The sequence below is a fragment of the Drosophila takahashii genome, chromosome 2L (assembly GCF_030179915.1).
Source record: "Drosophila takahashii strain IR98-3 E-12201 chromosome 2L, DtakHiC1v2, whole genome shotgun sequence".
In the NCBI taxonomy this organism is placed as follows: domain Eukaryota; kingdom Metazoa; phylum Arthropoda; class Insecta; order Diptera; family Drosophilidae; genus Drosophila; species Drosophila takahashii.
The window spans coordinates 22,741,186-22,762,401 of record NC_091678.1 but is presented as its reverse complement, the minus strand read 5'-3'; the positions used below and the strand labels follow the sequence as shown (position 1 = coordinate 22,762,401).

The window sequence follows — 21,216 nt, the reverse complement described above, 5'->3', positions numbered from 1 at the left end:
ATATATGGAGATGCTTTATTTTTGTTTAATTCTCTTATAACTTAAACCAAAAACTTTGAAAAAAAATTCTGTAATAGTCCAAAAATCCCAAAACTTTAAAATGCAATTGCAAGAGAACCATGCATTTTCGTCGATAATCTTCCACACGTAAATTCTTAAGAAATCGCGGTCCATCGAGGGTAATTTTTTTGCGATTTTTGGGGCACAGGCCGCTCTTCTAGACTATTACCATCTTGTTGGCCCCTAAAGGCCCCACAAAGATTAAAAGTAAAACATATGCATTGTATGAATATATCCAAACTGAGTTTATCATTTAGCTAAATTACGAATACGAAAAGTGGACCCTCACATTGGCCCTATTTATACCGTATGCTATCCAATTGCTATTAAAAACATAATCGCCTTCAGGAAATGGTAATAATGCTTTGAATCGTTGCTGAAAGAATTGAGCGGGCAGCTTATCCACAATTAGATCATGCTGAAATTAAAAAGGAAATGTTAAAAATAAAGACTACACAGAATAAAGAACTAACATCATAGGGACATGAATGGTTAATGTTTGAGTACTCTTTAATCACGCCGAACAAAAATGTCATCCAGGGGTTCCCGATATCGGCTACCATTTTGCAGCCATTAAAAGTTACATTATAGTTAATCGGCAACAGACCATTCGACCGCTTATTGAACGCAACATTCACCTAGAGATAATATTAACTTAATATAAAGGGACATGTTTAAAAAATATTGTACTTTTATCGTACCGAAAATTGATGAACTGGTGTCTTGTACAGCCGAACCTTGAGTGACAAGTATTTATATGTGCGGTTTGCAGCTTTCAGATAGCAATATTCGAAATCGCTAAAATCCTTATCCACGGGAGTACATTTTACATTTGTAAATTCCATACGACCTTCTATCTTTGAAACATTACTATTAGACATAAGCGAAATCTTTCACTTTTAAAACTTACCGAATTTATTTGATATAAAATTAAAAATATTAAACCTTGTAGCGCCGAACTTTGTGAGTTCATATTAGTTTTCAATTTTGCTTCAACAACGACTTGGATCGGAGTTTTAAATAGCACTGAAAAACTGGCTTATTATCATTTTCACTAATTTCTCATTATTTTACAGTTCATTACACAACATTTTTCCTACTTTTTTTTGTAATGACAATTTATATGCAATTAAGTTAAATGTATCCTCATTATAAGCCAGATAAGGATTTTGCTTTATTGGCGAAACAGAAAACAGAAACGACCACGAGTACTGCTAACGATTAATTTATTCATATTTAAAAAACCTTATTTTCTACAAAAACACACATATTACATTTTGCCTTAGGACTAGATATTACAACACTAAAACAATCAATTAGACGACGACCAGGTCGACAAATTTAATTCTACATCATTATCATCTTCATCCTACTGCCCCTTTGTATTTTTTTACTGTGTATTGGGTTCGTTTCAATTAGGTATTACGTGGATATGGATAGGTTTGATATCTGCAGATCTTCCGAGTTGAGGCGCAGTATCTGCTGATCCTCTGAGTTTATGTGAACCAATTGCCCGCTATCAAAGCTAAGCAGGTTGCTGATCGTGGGACCATTATCCGCTTGGTTGCCGGCGGTATTATTATTATTATTGTTGGTATTGCCGTTGTTGGGATTATTGTTGCTGGGCGCATTATTGTCGTACTGATGCATGGGCGGGGCATTTTGCTGCTGTAGTTGCTGCTGATGAAGCGTTTGCTGATTGTGCTGTAATTTAATAAATACATTTTTATTTTCATTATTTTCTACTTTTTAAGTATAATTAATATTCCTGATAAACTTACCATATGATTTGGGGTCAGGTTCCACTGCAGATTGCTGCCAGGTCCTCCCCCGGATGTCAGCAAGTTGTGCATGGTGAAGGGATTGTTGAGATTACTGAGATTGTTGCTGTTGCCGTTGGCAGGTGTTGCTCCTGTCGCAGTTGCTGCTGCTGCTGCAACAGCTGCAGCCGTGAACTTGCTTTCCCAGTTGTTGCCTCCGGTATTACCGAATGGATTGGCATGGAACTGCAAGGCCTGTTGCTGTTGCTGCTGCTGTTGATGTTGCTGCTGTTGTTGATGCTGCTGCTGTTGCTGTTGCTGGTGTTGCTGTTGTGCAAGGACCTGCTGTGCAAACGGATTGTAGTTGTTACCCAGGTCTGTTGTCCCATATTGCTGCTGCTGTTGCTGTGGGTGGTTGGGCGACATCAGTTGCTGCTGCCCGTTGGTGGGCGTCACCGAAGTGGCCATGTTGTAGGGCGAGGGTGTGCTGTTGTGGTTGTAGTTGCTCGAAGGCGACAGCGGCTGCGGCGAGGGGGTAAGCTCAGGAGGTGCCCGATAAGAAAGGCCAAAAGGCTGTGGCGAGGTATCTACAAAATTATCGGAAATATTTTTAATATTTTAATATACACGAATTCAAAAGAATTATTTCGAGATTAAGTTATAAAAAATAATAGAGGAAGCGTACTTTGACAAGACAAAAGTCATGCAAATGGAATGAAGTACATATTACTTACTTAAAATCAATGAAGCTTTAATAATTTCCTATTATTTTCCTATTAAAGTAAAATAAATCGACTTGTGTTTTAAGTAGCCCTCAATAAATCTATGAGTAAATTCCAAGCTCGCAGATCTGAGCAAAATCAGTTTTAAAGATCCCTACATTTTAAAAAATATTTCATTTACCGTTTTCTCGTCCTCATGTTTAAAACAATAAAAACCTTTTTTTTTTAAAGGCTTAATTTGTTAACCCTTTTAAAAATCGGGAAACGTTAGGGACCTAAAATGTAATCTTTTAAAAAATCTGGCTAAAGCTACTAATGTAGTTATCCGAATTGAACATTTTTTTTTTTAGAAATTAAAAAAAAGGTGTAAGGTTCCGACCTATGTATGTAAATGTTATAAGCTAAATGCAATACAAGACGTCTTATGGAAAGTTTCATCCTGAAAACTTAAAAACTAAAAGACTAGTTTCGTAGAAACGACTAACATAGGACAACAAAGAGCATGGCCAAATCTAGTCGGTTGTTATGCTGATCAAGAATATATGGGCACTTCCAAAATGTCGCTCGGGACATTTGCACACCTTTAAAGTTGAAAATAAATTGTAAAACAATGGATTTTAATTTTAATTATGGGCTTTTCTTTTCACTCTTCCCAAGCTCTATTTTTGGTAAAAATCTTATTTTTGTACCACTTTTAGTTTTTAAGATATCGGTAAAAAACTGCCGTATTCGCTCGGGACAAAAATAGAAGTGGATTTCGAGGAAGTTCATACAACACCAGAAATTAGCAAATTCTGATGGAATATTTGAATGCGATTTTTTTTAGAATGTTGTTCAAACATGTCGCTGTGAAATACTTTTGGTTTTACTCAAAAATTCTTTGCCGTTTTTTTTTTATGCAGTTTCAACCACATTCGCTCGGGACATGTCGCTCGGGACATTTTTTCCGACTGTTGTGTGAAGCGGATTTCTTTACCTCTATCTCTCAATTGCTGGATGTTTTGCTTTTAACTTAATAGTTTAGCATGTGAATGAAGCATTCAGTACAGAAAAATGTTACATATTAGCATTCCTATAGGATAAATTAACAACAGAAGACAGGTCCAAAAAATAACAAAAAAATAGCCAAAAACTGATTTTTGCGTATATTGGTGGAGTTTGTCATAAAAATAATCAAACTATACTCCAAATTTGTAGTTAAGCTCAGTATCCAACTAATTAGAAAGTAATATCGGGGCAAAATCATGTGGAAATATGTTTTATTCAAGTTTCAAGGTTTTTGGCTTGGTGGACTTTTTTTTGGAAGTGCCCATATATAATTCCCTTGGCTGAGTTATATACATTAATTCTCAATATGGAGAAATGATTCTCAAGACAATAAACTTACCTCTTGGTTCCGTTTTAATGGGCGGAATGTTCTGTGGAGTCCAGCAGTTCATGTTATTTTGTCCTAAAAGAGCAAGCATTAAAATTAAATGTTAGAAAAATATAAATAAATTAAAAAAATAAAAAATAATTCTTTATATCAAACAATAAAGTAAACATAATACAATACTCAACGAAACAACAAATAGCCGAAACCCAAAATAAGCATAAGAAAATGTTATTGGTTAAAAATGCAGTCAAAAGACATAACAGAAAAACATCACGCAAACAATGGTTAAACTTAAATTAATTGACTAATCATTTGAAACGGTTGAATAATAAAAATAAAATGTTAAAAGTCAGATCAAAGACTAAAACAAAGAATTAAAAACCCAAACTTGTATGAACTCTGATAAAAACTTACTTGGAACTGTAATAAACTTCTTCGAAGTAAGAAACCCTAGAGCAAAACTTACTTCAACCTAAAAACAGTTCCGTTGGAATAAAAGAGATTGGTTTTCACTTTTGGTTTTTTTTCTTCAACTTATTTTTTTTCTGTTTTATTAAGCTACAATATTTTATACAAAATATTTTTACCAAACTTGTAATTTTTCATTATATAAAAATATCAAATATTCTTCGCATTTAAACGAGTAGAAAAGCGACAAAAACTTCTTGCTGATTTCAAAACAATCTCACATCCTTGACTACAATTTCGACTATAGATGTAAATCAATATATAAATATATTAGGGACTCTCTCCCCTAGACATAGTATTCTCCTGGTTTTTGGGTGAGTGTGTGCAGTGAGTGAGTGCTTTCTAATAGTTGCTAAGAGTCTATTCGATTAATACATCATCAGAGGCGATGACCTGTCAATTTAAGTCTTTGGTATACCGAAAAAACATCAAATATATAAAGATATTCGACTAGGTAGGATTCAGTTAGATGGCTAGCATCTCAAAACAAAGTATGCACCCCAGTGGATCCAAACACACTCGGGAAAAAGTGGACTTATAGTCGAGAAAGACACAATAGAGGGTAGGATAGAGGAGACCGACACCAGTTTAGGGAAAATCTCAACAGTCAACTTACTGCCATCCTGGTGGTCGTTCTGCAATTGCTGTTTCTGCTGCTGCTGGAGCAGCAGGTGCATGGGATCACCGCCAGTCTTCTGACGTTTCCGCCTCAAGTGCGCTGGATCTATAAGACAAAATATATACACCGCGTTGTAGGTACATATAATCGGGTTTTCGGTTTCAATTTAAACAATATATTCGATTCCATTGGGAAATCTTACTCTACTCTGAAAATTGAGTGATTTCGCTTAAATACAATAGGTAGGTTGGCCCTTTAAATGGGCCACCTGGACAATAACAAATCTGGTTTGACCCTTTTTTCGGGTCTTTTGCCTGGTATCGCTTACAAAATATTCAGGGATACGTTTAGCACAATTATCAAATATAAAACAAATACAAATTTTGGAGGGTTCCGAAGAGGGATTTCGCTTCAGATTCCCTCACACAAGTGGACAATTTGTGGCGCCAGAGAGGATGAAAATGGATTCCGGGAAAATACAATTTCCTCTGACTTGACTTTCCAACTTTCTTCGATTTTTGGGTTTCGTTAGAGGGTTTCCCTCGGTTCGTTTGCCTATAAACAATATTCTCAACAAAATTTAGAGGCCATTTGCCGCCGCCAATCGCCTGGCGACCTCATCGGGAGTCAATATCTCGCCAGCATCCACGGGAGCATAATAGGCGGAGGTCTCGTCGAATTCACTGGCCGCAGCAATTGGCGGAATACTCGTGTACAAGGCGAAGTGCTCGGCCTCGGTAAGATCCAGATTGGGATCCAGTTGAACATTAAAGTGCCCCTCGATGGAGCTGACCAAATTGTGCAGACTCTGGCGATCGGCGATGGCCACCAGTTCCATGCCGCCCTCGCTAATTGGTATTTCAGCCAGCTGCAAGGCGGACGCAGTGCGTCTATCGAGACCGGCACCCATCGAAATCGTGCTGGACTGGGAGTAGCCCTCGTTTCTTTGCTGCTGGGGCAAACTATTGACACTGTCGCCCTTCAGGGGTATGTGCACCACATCGGCGTTTAGGTAAGCGGGTCTCTTTCCGGAAACACTGCTCACACTCCTGCCCACGGGCTTGGTCAGCTTCGATCCCGGTTTCTTGGCCTTCACAGGACTGGACTTGTCTGTTGCTGGTGCTGGACTGGAGATGAACGGAGCCGCCGACTTGGAGGAGCGCAGGGATGCCCTCATCGGATCCTGCATGTTGAAGTGTCCTATGCTGGGCTCCCGACTGGTCGCCTTGGAGTCCAGCAAGGAACCGCTCTCCAGCCCCTGACTCTGGGCCAAGTCCGGTTTGCTCTTGCGTCGCGAGAAGAGTTTCGAAAAGAATCCCGGCTTCTTCTGCCTGGGCAGGGTGTTAAAGTTCGGATTCTTTGGAGCGGGAGGGAGTCTCTTGTTGAGGGGAGATTCAGCTGTGGATGGCCTGGCCTGCACCGTATTGGCCTCGATGGAACGATTCTCCGCATTGCTGTCCTGCTTGCGGATCCTTTTCGGTGGCAAGGGCGGCAGCTTCTCCTCCTCCGGCGGAAATGGAACTGTCAGAATGGCTGGCGGTGCTGGAGGGACGGGTCGCAATGGACTGGACTCTGGCTTGCTTGCCTGCGAGTTCACCTCCACGGGATCGTAGTGCTGATGGGCATCCTCGGGGGCGCATTGCGACATGGGCGGCGTCGGGGGCATTATGTCCTCCATGGGTATGAGTACGGGATTCTTGAAAGCAATCTGCAGGCTGGTATAGGTGGCAGCGTCATCGAAACTATCCTCCACCTGCAGCGGAGCACGTCCCTCAATGCCAGCCAACTCGTTTTGAATGGTATTATTGTACGTATCGCGCTGGACCTTGAAGTCCGTGTAAATCTCATCCAGTTCGGCCACCGTCTCGAGCAGATCATCCAGGGTCTTATCTGTCTTGGAAATCTCAAGGGCCGAGTCCAAAACGTCTGATTCCTCCGCAGTGGGACTTGGTTCGTGGCCTTGCTGCTCGATCTCGCTGGACTTCATCCACTCGGTGATCTTATCGCTGGCCGTCAAGGGACGCGGCTCCAAGTGCTGGCCCAGATCCAGTTGCTCCAGTTCCCGCACCTTCTCGTCGATAATGGTGTCAATCTCTTTTTCCTGCTCCGAACGCAGGCGATGGGCCTCGGCCTCAGCCTGGGCATCCGCCGCCTCCATATCCTCGGGCATATGATCCGAGGTCTGATCCAAGGATTGCTGCTCTGGCAGTTCCTGCTGCATAGGCTCCACCGGCTGAAAAGATTGCTCCTGCTGTAAGTATTGCTCCTGCTGTAAAGATTGCTCTTGTGTATATTGCTCTACGGGTTGCTCTTGCTCAAAGGCTGGCTCCTCTTGCTGGGACTCCTCCTGGTTAAAGTCCACATCCAAAGGTAGCCTATGCTGCACCTCTAGTTTCGGTGTATCCAAATCGATGACCTCAATCGTTGGCGCCTGCACTTCCCGCTTGGCGTCCAACCTGAGGATCTGCTGAAAGAGATCTTCGTCGGGCTTCCGCTTGAGGTGCCGATGAAGATTCCAGAACGTATGTTTACCTGAGTCCATTGGCACGTACTCGAAGGGCAGGGCCTCGCTGGTGACTCCGTCCGAGGGACGTCGCAGTTGGATAAACACCTAGTGAAACAGAATATCATTATTGTTGGAATAAATGATAATAATAACTAATCCCTCACCTTGGCGGGCTCTGTGATGTCCAGGGTGTGATAGCGCGGCGTCTTGAAGGTGATGGCAGTCTGCTTGTGCACATCGGTGTGCTGAAAGTCACCGAAGGCCTCCCAAACGCTCTGGCCATTCTTCTCCTCGAAGAACCGCACGGATATGTCCTCCTTGGCCACCTTCTCGCAGAGCAGGATGATCTGGGTGTTTCCGAGGACGGTGGCCGAGCAGCTGCACAGCCGGCAGATGACCAGGTCGGACATGGCCTTCTTGTCGAAGATGGGCTCCGAAACAACCGGTGGCAGGGGCGAGGTGAATCGGCCCTTCTGCTCGCTCTCCATGAATACTTGAAAGCACAATCGCACCGAGTTCAAATCGATACTCGAGGGCTGGAATCGATGCGAGAAGCCAGCTAAAGGTGGGATAAATAATTTAGCTTAATCTTCAAAATTGTTTAATTTAAAGTAGTTCCACTTACTCTTAAACGGATCCACACGGATCTCCTCACGCGCCTTGAGTGCTGCCTCAATATCCTTCTTCTTGACACACTGAATGCCCAGGTTACTAAAAACGGCTCGCATTGTCTCACTATTAATCTCCAGTGTGCAAACACCCTTCTTGCAGCCCTCCTTGCCCACCAGATTGTGAGGATGAGGACTGAAATAAAAGGAAACAAATTCGATTTAAGTAATGGCAGTTAGAAACGGAAAATAATATAAAATAAAATATATTTCTTTAATGTTATTGTGAGCCGTATTCTCCTCCGCATGTTTAACAAATAGTAGGTGCAGATCTATATTTTTTTAGGTTTAAAAGCTACTTTTAGTAAAAGGGACTCTACTAACATTTGAAATGATAGTTGATTGAAAATTACAGTTTATGTGCTCTGCAGATTGTTTCTATGACTTTTGGCTTTTTGATATCAAAGTCCAGATTTTCCTATTATTATTAAGAAAAAAGTTCGCGTAAAAAAGGACGATCAGACGGACGGACAATAAAGAATATGTATACTTTAGGAAGTCGGAAAGGCTTTTCCACTTCACTGCCTTGCAAGCTTTTGACAAAAATTGTAATGCCTTCTGTAAGGATATACAAGTATTTATTTGCTAAAACAAAAATCGACTCACCGATATGGCGTATCCTTGGTTACACAGGAGACGACAACCACGGCGCGTCCCTTGTAGCCCACAATCTCGATTGTCGGATAGGTCTTGTTCTCCGGCGTGGAATTTACGCCAGGAATGGAACCAGCGGAGCGACCCTCGCATTCGTAGCGGAATCTCAGGGCCTTTCCCGCCGGCTGCTCGGTGATCTTGACATACGGTTTCTTCCTCACATTTTTCGTCGACTGTGACAATTGCTGTTGTTGCTGCTGCTGCTGGGCGGGCAGTCCGTTGTAGTTGAGGCTCTGTTGGCCATCGGCCGATGGACCCTGTCCAGAAGCCGCTACGTTGTTCTGGTTGGGAAACATTGCGTGGCCAAAATTAACTGAAAGTAAAAGAAGAAACTAGATACAAAATTTGTAATTTGAAAAATATAAAATGGATATTTTTTAGACTAGCAATGATTAGAACTACTCTTAGGATAATTAACCTAAAATCATAAAACTTTTCGCAATATGTTTTAGCTTCTCAAGATGCTTATATTATATATTTTTTTCTTTAGGAAAGTGTTAGTTCTACAATCTTCAACAGAGGAAAAATATGTTTTGTAGGGAAAATATTGCAATTTCTTCTTTAATATATTGCACATGTTCTGCTTTTGAGATAATGTACTAAAATAGACTCTTTTGTTACATTTTCTGCACCTCTTTCTGATTTAAAGTTATGGCCAATAGCAACCGAGGAACAATTCCTTGGCAAGCAAATCGAAGGCCCCCAGACAACGCCAGACGATGACGCTGCTGATCGAAAATAAAGTCTCAGACTCGTGCAGAGATCTGCTATATGAGTAAGATTTTCCTGACCACTGGTTATGACGAACCGAGCCGTAAAGCGTCTGGCAGAATACTGAAAAGGTGGAAAACTCTCAGCGCAGACCGATCGTATTCAGCCCCTCCATTCTTGGTGGGTGGATGTTTTTGTGTTGGTCGAACGGAATTAATTGCACTATTTAGGGGTCATTAGGCAAAATGTATATTTTCATAATATTCGCCGGGATCTGGTGCAGCTGCAGTGGGTGCGTTTCTGCTCTGTTTTCCTTTTTGGACGGATCCGGCCCCGGTCTGGTCCGGTATAGTCCGGCTAAAGCTCCGGACGCCTTGTTTAAAAATAACATTTTGCGTAACGCGGCCACAAAGCGACAAAAACTCTGCCTCCCATATATCAGGTGGTATATATAGGTGGCCCGTATATATAGATCGCCTCGCAGACTGGCCTCCCCGGAGATGGGAGAGCTTTTTATTTTGTTTTTTTTTTTTGCGAGTTTGGAGCAATCTAAACAAAACATTTTATCAATGATGGCTCTGAGCATTGTCAACGTTTCGTTCGCCGATTATTCAAATACGTACCAAGATATAACATATAGACGAAGACTAAGTAGCTGAGTGACCTCAGAGTTTATTCTCTGATCGTGTCTAGACATCGGTCTGCCGTGGGTAAAATACGTCAATGGCTGACAAAACTAATGCCCATGCATTGGTCCGATCCAAACGGATCTGATCGGTGGGGGTAAAAGTACAAGCCAGAAAACGTGTGCCAATTTTGTTGTTGTAAGATATACGAAAATTTTGGGAAGAACTTTAGAAGATAAAACAAGAGAGAACGCTATAGTCGGGTGCCCCGACTATCAGATACCCGTTACTCAGCTAAAGGGAATGCGAAGGAGATGGAGATAAAAGCTTTGATCCGCCGTAACTTTTTAACGAATGGTCCGATTTACTACATTTCGATAGGTATTTTTAAACACAACAAGACTGCATTTTTACTTTTCCAAAATATTGAAATTTTTAAAATCGGATATATGCGATTGTGGGCGTTAGAGGGGGCGTAGCACCCTTTTGAAACAAACTTGCGCTGCGTAGGTACTCCTAGAATCTGCATGCAAAATGTCAATCTTCTAGCTTTTGTAGTTTCCGAGATCTCAGCGTTCATACAGACAGACAGACAGACAGACAGACAGACAGACAGACAGACGGACAGACAGACGGACAGACGGACATGGCTAGATCGACTCGGCTAGTGATCCTGATCAAGAATATATATAGTTTATAGGGTCGGAAACGCTTCCTTCTACCTGTTACATACTTTTGCACGAATCTAATATACCCTTTTACTCTACGAGTAACGGGTATAAATATATATCTTTAAAATTTACTCTTAAACATTGAGTACATTTTCGAATAATAAACTTTTTTTTTATCAGCACTGTAATATGAAATCATAGAAGATTTTTCCGGAATTATCATTTTCTTGATAATTAAAATCAACGTTTCCTATTAATTTAAGACCACACCATTTTCTTAGAATATGATACTATGATTCAGCAGTGTCTTTATTTCTTTACTGATCAGCTGTTTAATCTTAAATATGAATGTTTATATTAATCAACCCAAACAAAAGAAACACAAGCCAGATAACTGCGTATTTTTTTTAAATTAGTATCAGAACTTTTTTTGCAATTGCGGGGAATGAACTTATGAGCTTGAACTTGCACAAATGTAAAAAAAGTGATATACGTATATAGGTAACTTTTTTATCTAAATGAAGAATAAATAGTAATTGAGGAATACAGAAAAACATTTGTTTTAGCTAATCAAAATATTCATGTATAGAACACACATATGTTTTTTTGCTAAGAGAATTCGATTTCCCGATCAAAGTTTTCGCAGCTGCCAAACGCTTTTTGTGCGTCAACTAGATATATTTCGATTATAAATCACTTTCAATGGGACAATGTTCATAATTTAATTAAAGAAACAACAAATCAAAGGACAGAGAAGTACGATAACCTTTAAAGCAATAGAAATATAATAAATCAAAAGACATTCCCACGTGCTGTCATTTTATAATACAAATTTAACACAAAAATTTGTGGTTCGAAAAAAGAATTGTTGCGACCAAAAGCCGATCAACATTTTCATGTTGCACAAATTTTGGGGAAAAATTACGTCATGAAATAATTTGAATTTGGCAAATATGAAAAGCCAGTTGGAAAAAAGCCAAAAAATGTAACACAAACGCAATTTAGTTCCTATTTATATTACACATACGTATTTTTCTTGATAGAGAATTGAGCGATAAATCACCTTTCACTTATCACGGCCAAACTTTGATGGAAAACGGTTTCACAGCACAGATAAACGTTGAAAATATTCGGATATTTAGCCGGTTTTACTATTTAATCAATTATAATATTGACAGGACAAGAATAATTTATTTTCGAGTTATTACTTCGATGTAGAGACTTGTATTCTTCAAAAACCGCACACCGAACAGTTTTTTTTGTAGTTTGTCGCTTTGGTCTTGAATCTTTATATATTTCGTATCTATAGGTATTATCGAGAAAAATATTCTCTGGTTAACGGAACCGACGAAAACGCGATCGGAAAACGTCTTGAGTACTCGCCAAATGTCTGAACACTGAACCGAGCAAAATGTTTTTGAGAAAAAACACAGAACTCTTTATGCACGCCTGCCCAGCAAAAGTTTTGTCGTCGAGCTTTCTGCTATTTTTATTATTTCTAATATTTTAAAAATGTATTTTCTTTAAATTTTTGGCTTGTAGGTACAATGTACACTCGTATGTATGTTTATTTGTATCTTGTCATGTATTTATTGCTTTTGCTTTTAAGGAATTTTCTCTTTCGTTGAGCCAGTTGTCCCAATTTTTCAGGAACATTTAATGGTACATATACATATTTGTTGGTATGGTTTGTTCATTTCCTTTATTCGCACCGTGTAGCAAGAAAATGGAAATGAAAACTTAATTCCCGATGTCAATAAACTTTGGCTGGCAATTGTGTAAACAAATTCAATTGATTGAGTTTGGCATGTATTTTATTGATTTAAAAGCATTTGATTCAATAAAAAAGTACTATGTAACAATGTAAATGGAATTGGTATTCCATACTTATTAAAATATTATTATTTTTAAAGGTTTGTTATAACAAAGCATGATTTTAGCTGTTTGTAACATATCATTAAAAATTCCGGCTGAAACCGGAAAAGTAGTAACATAAACTTGTCAAAGTAGCATATAAAAAAATCGAAGAAAAATGTACAACAAAAGCTCAATTATGTTTATATCGTACCCTACGAAACTGAGTCACCTTTAATTGAGGGAAAAAACCAAATCGCGCAAAATGCGCCTAATCTAAGCAAAAGATGCAAAGGTATCTTTAAATTACCATAAAATGCATCAACAGAGGATTGTTTGTTTTTGCAGTGAATATAAACACATTATTCGAGTACATTTGTTTGTATCGAGTATATGTAGTAGGCATATGGCTTTGGGCTTTGGGTTATATAGGCATTTCCGTTTCAATATCCACGGCAAAAAACGCGGCACTTGTCAACGTTCAAACCGCCTTGATTATTTGGCGCCAGTTCAGAAAGCTCGCTAATGAGTTTTCAAGAACCCAATTATACGATCTATGCTGAACAGAGGATATATAGGATATATACCTCTGCCAAAATGAATGGATGCATTATATTCATACCAAGAGATTCTTAATAACAAAATATCTCAATTTTGACTGGCCACGAATTTCCACGAAACGCAATGAGTCATAAAACAAATATCTGGCTTTTCGTATAGCTATGTATATGTGCTGATCGAAATATGTCAGGAATTTGCTCGTGTGCCACCCACTGTTGGCAAAAATCATTCACTAACTACGTGACTTTCCCGTTGAGAATGTATGTATGGAACGAAACGGGAATAGGTCAGTTACCCTGAGAGATACAATCTCCTTATTTGAGGATATCGAATCACTGGAAATTCCCACAATTGCAATCGATTAACCAATTGAAAATGTCATTCAGAGGTATAGGAAAAACTCTGTGACCGAAATTAATTGTAGCACGATTATTTCATCCGCAGCTATGGTGAGATTAGAACCAATTGCAAGCAAGTCAATTTGCTACCGTTTATGCGCGTCAGATAGAACCTGCAAAACGGTATCATTCAGACTGATAGTGGCCAGGTGGGGAGAGCTTATAAATACCGAAAACAATATCACAAGATAACCGAAAATAAGATTAGAAATATAAAAATAGGTTAAGTATGTATTAATACTTTGTATAAGTTCAATTTGTATATGATTTGTTTAGGGGTTATTCAAAAAACTTTAAAAACTAATGCAAATATTATTCTACTTTTTTCTAGCTGTGAATTTCCCCTATCAGTAGAGAAAATTCCACTCGATAGAAACCCAATGAACGCTACAAAATTTTAGTTTTATACCATAAAATTGATAAATAAAAAAACACTCTTCTCCATCAATGCTTTTAATCGCTTATCTGCCACTTATGACTACTTTTAGCGAAAAATAAAAAGGTAAATAAACAAAATAAAATAAAACATTTCGTTTCGTTCATTAAATATGCTGATTTTATGCAATTTCCAATAGCGAAGACACACAGAAAAAAGTTCTTTTGGCGCCAGCACCACAAATTAAGATTAAGATCAACATCAACTTAGCAGAAGCAGCCAAAAATTCCTCAGAGAAACGGGTTCTGCAAAAGCATCCAGACAGACAAATGTTTTTAACGATCGTTGGCGTCAAGCAATTTACAGCTCAAATAAAAATAAATAACCGATATGCTGACAAATCGATGGAACTAGTTCCAAATAGTTATGGTATACAGGAAGAATATATTCCTTTTGAATATTTATAAAAGTATTTTATTTAAAGTATCAAGAACAATATTTATTATAGGATATCTATTTCCAAAAATATTGAATTGGAATTTTGTTAACAAACAAAAAAATTTGTATTATTTTTCTGTTTTTGTTTGATCCCATGGAAAATCACGAACTTTTCTACTAGAATATTTTTTAAATTCACACAATTTACAAATAATATGTGACTCGCTGCAAAACACTTATCTTATTCATGACTCCAATAATAAGGTTCACGCTTTCGTATCATATGGCTTGCATTATATTTTGTAGAAGCAGAATCCCTATTGATTGATGATTTGCATAGAGGGCCTTACCCACAGCCAGATCGTATCAATCATGACTTGGATTTAGCATACGGGGAAACTACCACTAGGTATACGGAATATCATCTATTGACTTGGCCTTAGATCTCTGTCAACAGACAAATCTCCACTCGAGCTTTGTATATCGCTGATGACTTGCTGAAAACTTGCAATTTTTGCGCTTTGTTTTTCTTTTGCTTGTAGCTCTCTGAGTCAGCAGCCGGTTTGCATTTGACTTGGCTGCAGTTTTTCGAAATTACACCGCATTAGCTAAAAGCCTTTTTTCATAATTACCTGCGAATTAAACCAAGGACCAGTTAACACTCATGACTAACTTATATTGTTTATTTCTCTTAGGGCACACTCACAAAACACAATAACCGCTCTTTGTTGCTTAAAAATTTTATTTTTCGGTTAACCAGTTGAACGCGACTAAAAACAATATTTATCAAACCGTTTGAGAATTTAAAAAATATAAATAAAAATAAAAGAATTTTAGCGCGGACACGACTGAAGGCGCATCGAGTCGATCTTAGAATGAAACAATTGAAAACCTCTCCGGCGTATTTGAGTGGCCGCAAAAATCGAAAACAAAAAATAAATACAAATGCAAGTGGCAAAAGCTTTTCCCAAACACCACCCCCTTCACCGCCCACGTGTTCGTAAGAAACTTTCATTTATGGCGACGTCGAAAAGGCCATTGCGACTGCGCTGCCATGTACACAGGTGTTTCGGTTATATTATTTAAGTTTATCGTTTGCATTCACTTTAGATTATTTAATACGCAGGTGGATAATTGCCACCCGAAAAAAATGCTGTTACACTGTAAAAGACATATTTAGACCCCAAAGAAGTGACAATACATTTACAGGAATTATAAAAAAGCCATTTCTGAAAATGCTCATAATTATTCTGGGTAAAACCAACATGTTCGATAGGAATATTTTATAAGCATAGGGGTTGACTTAATTGAAAACCGATAAAAATTGTTATGTGGAAAAAATGAATGTACAAAAGGCTTTATAAAATAAACAAAACCCATAGTCTGTCAAGGGAAATATTATCAAGAAGAAAATCTTTGCCTTTTCCTTTTCTTTTTCTTTATTTCCTTATTATTTTAAAAAGTTCAAAATGTTTGTAAAATAAAAAAAAGTATATTCAGTCTTACTGCCCTGTTATCATATTTTTAAAGGGTGAATAATTGTTAAACAATTTAGACACTATTAGCCGGAAACGTTGTTCCGAATGACTCTAACGTTCGACTAATTTTACTGAAATATTTTTTATAAATAAAGATAACTACTTCCATCTCAAAAAATTAGGAGTCAAATCAAATACATTGTTACTTATAAAATATTCTAGCTTTCAAACCTATAATTGTTTACAACTAAAATACAAATATGGAGACCCTTCTCAAAGATCACAGCCATTAGGATTTTCCACCGTATTTATTAAAATCGAGCTATCAAAGTTCACATCAATAACTAAAGCTAGGCTCTATAGGGGACTCACCTAAGTCAAGGAGTGATCTGAAAACGTGCTATATGCATTGATCACTTGATTTGCTAATAATAACAGGCACCTGGAATTTAACGCGAGCCAATTAATACACTTTTTATTTTTTTATTTAATTTGTATTGCGTTATTTGGAAAATGATACCGTTATGTAAACGAGTTAAATGCAAAGCAATCGAACTAAGCCATTATTTATTGTTGAAAAATGGCTTTTTTAGAGTTAACGCCAACACACACGGCCACAAACTATATGAGAAACCGGTTTACTTATTATTTATATATAAATGTATATAAATATTGTTTTATTCTCTTTCTTTCGGATTCTTTTTTTATAAATTTTTGCGCGCGCACAAAGCGGTTGCGATAATATCGATAATAACAACAACAACGGATGGGAGAACAGTTCGAACAGAAACTAATGAAAAGTTAAGAAATCGAAGACCGACGAAAGAGAGAGTGGGCAGAGCGAGAGCGCAAGAGTGAGAGAGTGAGAGAGAGAAACGTGACGTCGTTTTCTTCTAGGGAATTCCGGGCTTTATGCTTATGCGATCATCGGTTAGCTTTTGTTTTTGTTTTTTCGATTTATAATTTAGGTATTTTGGTAACGCGCTCTCCCTCTCTTTTTTCCACTTTTTTTTTTTGGTAATTCTTGCGATGTCTCTGGTTAAATTGTCGATGTGCCGTGTAATCTAATCGGTAAAACGTTCAATTTTAATTGAAATTATCAATACGTGCGTCGTGTTTTTTGTCCGTTATAAAGGTAAGTCTCTCTGCGTGTGTCACTCGTAATACCAAAAAGCAAGTGAAACTTGCTTAGCTCAATTGAATTTATGCGTTTTTATGCAGCTCTTTTACTTTTCGTTTTATTTTTATCTACTGGTATTTCAACCTGCTTCCAACTTCGAAGAGCGTCAGAGAGCGAAAGCTTTAAGCACAGAAAAAGGTAAATAACGCACGAAATGGCGGTTGGGATAAAACTCCGTAACACACACACAACCGATCTCGACGGCCGCGATTTGAAGACTGAGCAGTGAACACTGAGCACTGAACCGAGCTAAATAGCTAACTACCCAACCAAAAGAAAGACGAGCGAGGCGAAACTTTCAGTACCGTAGACGCCATTGAAAATACCGCAAAACTTGCAGATCGCAGAGCTTTCAGCGGAGCTGAGATGTCGCACGAGCGAGCTCTGCGAAGATTTAAGTTCAGCTTAGAAAAGAGAAGAATTCGAAGAGCCCGATTAGCCGAGAATGACCGAACAGCTGTTGAGTCACTTTACAATCGCTTAAAGTTTTCCACCAATGCTAGTTTCGAAGAAGTGCTTATAATTTCATTTAGAACACAAAGTTTATAATATTCAAACAGATAGTAATACAACATCTTAGAAATAACTGTCTTTCAAGCATTGAACATTTAAAGTGTTTTTTACATATTTAGCAAAATTCATCGTTTATTTGATCATAATTCGAAATTCGGAAATATTTAAAAAAAAAAAATAAATACCATAAAAACCAAAGAAGCCAAAATTTATTTCCTATTACTTTACCATTATTTTACAATGGTCCTATTACTATATGAGTAGAATGTAATATTTCAAAAAACACCGAAGCTAGAATTTTTTTAACGTTTTTTTTCGATCTTTCCAAGATTAAGTTGTCCGATCCGGCCGGTTCCGACTTATACACTACCTGCACTAGAAAGAAGACTTTTGGGAAAGATTCATCCCGATAGCTTAAAAACTGAGAGACTAGTTTGCATAGAAACGAACAGACGGACATGTCTAGGTCGCCTCATCACAGATAAAGAATATATATATACTTTATGTGGTCGGAAACGTCCCCTTCACTGCGTTCGAAACTTCTAACTAAAATCACACAACAATTTATTCGGCCTCTGTATTTTTACTAATATTTGTTTAAATTTTTAAAGCAATAATAGAAAAAAAGTAAAAGATATTTAAAACTAATAACTTTTTTTTTAATATCCTTTTATTATGTTAAGCTAAATAGTTAATTTTAAAAGATTTCTATACCCTTGCTGAGGGTATAATGATTTCAGTCAGAAATTTGCAACGCAGTGAAGGAGACGTATCCGACCCCATAAAGTATATATATTCTTGATCAGCATCACTCGACGAGTCGATCTAGCCATATCCGTCTGTCCGTCCGTCTGTTTCTACGCAAACTAGTCTCTCAGTTTTTAAGCTATCGGGATGAAACTTTCCCAAAAGTCTTCTTTCTATTGCAGGTAGTATATAAGTCGGAACCGACCGGATCGGACAACTATATCTTATAGCTCTCATAGGAAAGATCGGAAAAAATAACTTTAAAAAATTCTAGCTTCGGGGTTTTTTAAAATATTACCTTCTACTCTTGTGAATATTATTTTTGAAATATTTCTGATTTTCGAATAAAATTAATAAAAAATCGGATCACTATATCATATAGCTGCCATAGGAACAGTCTAAAAATTAAATGGAAATTAATAGGAAAAAAATTATATCTTTGTTGTTTTTTATTACATTCTCTTTCTCACTGGGCAATTCTTTAACATTTTAAAATTTCGAATTAAATTTAACAAAACTCGGACGTCTATATTAAATAGCCACATTTCGCACATTATTTCTCTGCGATCATTTTTTTCTGTGCATTATTATGACTCATCATTAACGAACGCCGGGGAAAAGCTTTCTTAGCTTTTATGAATGAAACGTTTACTATCTGTGTGACTTGGGCCGTCCTTTTGTGACCCCACTTCCTCCCGACAAGTGGGTCGGCCTGAATCAACGTTCAATTCCTGGAAAAGGATATTATCCTGCGCCGGCATTTGTTGTGGCATTAGTTTTCACTCCGGCAGAGCCCCAATGCCGTGACTCACTTGCATTGTGCTCAGCATTCCGGAGCAGCTTTCACTTTCCGGGGGGACGAACTCTGACATTAAAGATGACAGTTTCCCGGAATTTGATAAGGCTGCTGATTCACTTCAACGGAAATGGGGGTTAAAGTGTAATATAATAATTTAATATGTCTTTAAAAACTGATGACGTACAGGGAAGATTAGGATTTTGAAACATTGAGTTTTTTTTGATGGTTTAGTAAGGTTATCTTATTTGTATAAAACAGTGGCGGATTTAGGATTTTGTTGTGGGGGGTGATATCAGAACAATCTTGTTGCAAACTTTTTGAATACCAAATTTCCTTTAATTTTTCACCCGAGGTGGGGGTAATATATCACCCATATCACCCGCCCTGGATCCGCCCATGATAATGGCCCTTAACCTGCATTAAAATAATAATATATTTTCAAATAATAATACATTAGACTCAGTATCGTTTGACATGACTAAATACATAATTGTAAGATATAATATTTGCATGCTCAACAATATTGGTACCCTAAAATATTTATTGAAACTCGGCATAAATTGAATCTTTAAAGGGCGAATTTCCCGCAATTATCGTAAAGCCTTATCGGTGACCATACCTAACTGGCACGAAGGTCATGCAAAGACCTGGTAAAATCCCAACATTTCCCCTCAAATTAAACATAAATTCACATGAGCTAATCCCAAATAAATAGGAATTATGTCAAATGTTAGTATTGAAATTCCACAACAATTGCCAGCTGAAGTACAGGAGTGGGAATAGTAGGACTAAGTCAACTCACAATGTCTTGATAGCACGAACGAAAAACAACAACCCAGTTAATGGAGTCCAGACATTGATCAAACAATGGTGGAAAAACTCTCACTCTCAAATAAGCTGACAGCCAATTGCAGAGGGTTTTCCATGAAAATCACGCGATATTCGTCCAGTGCCGAGTGGTAATTTTTAATGGGGATGGATCCTGCCCCCTTATAAGCTGACACGTGCTGAGGCAGGCGTTTTCATGTACCCCGGGTATACGACATTATTGATTTTTCCGGTTGTCGGGCTTTCGCCTTAAACTCTTTGAACTTCCTGTGACACGTGTCCTTGACAGCGGTAGGGCAACTAACCCTACAATGTTGGGGCCTGTATTCAATGTGAAGATGACGGAGGGGAATATTATATTTTATCGCGATGGTACTTTCCCCTATAACTATGAACATTGTACATATGTATCGCAAAATCGTTTTGATTTTAATAGTATTCTAGAAACTACATTTTCTAATAACCCCCTTTTCAGTCTTCTGCTGACCACGCCTCTGTCTCAAGAACCTTGCTCAAGTTTTCGTATTCATACTGGCTCAGATTTCAGTCAAAGACAAAGCGAGTCATTAACGACTTCTAAATTCTACAAACTGTTCTAGGAAATAATTATCATTTATTCTTTATACATTTTTTTACAAATACAATATAAAAATGTACGAGTATCTATGTATAAAAACATATTGATAATTTAAAATTTCTTAGTAATAATAAGCAATACATACATAATCCTTATCTACCATTCATTATACACAATTTTTTAATTTCTTTGTATATTTTATTTTAATGGAATAACAAAAATCGGTTTGGTATTTAGCGTAAGGGATTAAGTAAAATTCAATTATTTGATATTAACTGTCTCACAATATAAAAGGCTGAACAATTATAAGTAAAATGTGATGTTAGGTTGCCATTTGCAATTTTAATTATAGTTATACTTTTATTTATATTAATATGTATGTAAATAGATACATATAAAAAAGGTACAAATAAATGCATCAAACTAGTTTAAGGGTCTTTTAAAGTCGTAAATCTTTTTCTTAAAGTATACCGACCAGAAAAACCTTGAGAACAAGTCGGGTGTGCGTGCAAATCGCCAGTTAACCCCCGACGACCTTGGCCGATTCCGGGTATTTGTTGCGAAAAAACCAAGAAAGCGAAAGATTTAATTTTTGGTATACTGAGGAGGCATTGATTAAAACTTCAT

The 21,216-nt window shown here is 37.7% G+C and overlaps 2 protein-coding genes across 7 annotated transcripts; both read right to left on the bottom strand.

Moving 5' to 3' along the window:
• Positions 1 to 322: 322 nt before the first annotated feature.
• Positions 323 to 819, bottom strand: LOC108054983 (uncharacterized). Its single transcript, XM_017138143.3, has 3 exons — positions 762 to 819; positions 534 to 698; positions 323 to 478 (listed from the first exon to the last, which is right to left on the bottom strand). The coding sequence occupies exons 2-3, from the start codon at positions 621 to 623 to the stop codon at positions 323 to 325; spliced, it is 246 nt and encodes an 81-aa protein (XP_016993632.3). The 5' UTR covers positions 624 to 698; positions 762 to 819.
• Positions 820 to 1,269: 450 nt separating this feature from the next.
• On the bottom strand, positions 1,270 to 17,354 carry dl (REL proto-oncogene, NF-kB subunit dorsal). Of its 6 annotated transcripts, XM_017138147.3 has the most exons (9): positions 16,318 to 17,349; positions 8,785 to 9,145; positions 8,136 to 8,314; positions 7,675 to 8,069; positions 7,537 to 7,615; positions 5,002 to 5,109; positions 3,930 to 3,992; positions 1,842 to 2,407; positions 1,270 to 1,764 (listed from the first exon to the last, which is right to left on the bottom strand). In XM_017138147.3, the coding sequence occupies exons 2-9, from the start codon at positions 9,126 to 9,128 to the stop codon at positions 1,483 to 1,485; spliced, it is 2,016 nt and encodes a 671-aa protein (XP_016993636.1). In that variant the 5' UTR covers positions 9,129 to 9,145; positions 16,318 to 17,349; the 3' UTR covers positions 1,270 to 1,482. The 6 variants fall into 6 exon arrangements, with proteins under 6 accessions (XP_016993636.1, XP_070069235.1, XP_044249652.1 ...); XM_070213134.1 differs by lacking the exons at positions 1,270 to 1,764; positions 1,842 to 2,407; positions 3,930 to 3,992 and having other exon boundaries at positions 5,001 to 7,615; positions 16,318 to 16,387; positions 17,176 to 17,354; XM_044393717.2 differs by lacking the exons at positions 1,270 to 1,764; positions 1,842 to 2,407; positions 3,930 to 3,992 and having other exon boundaries at positions 5,001 to 7,615; positions 16,318 to 16,387; positions 17,210 to 17,354.
• Between the last annotated feature and the right edge of the window lie 3,862 nt (positions 17,355 to 21,216).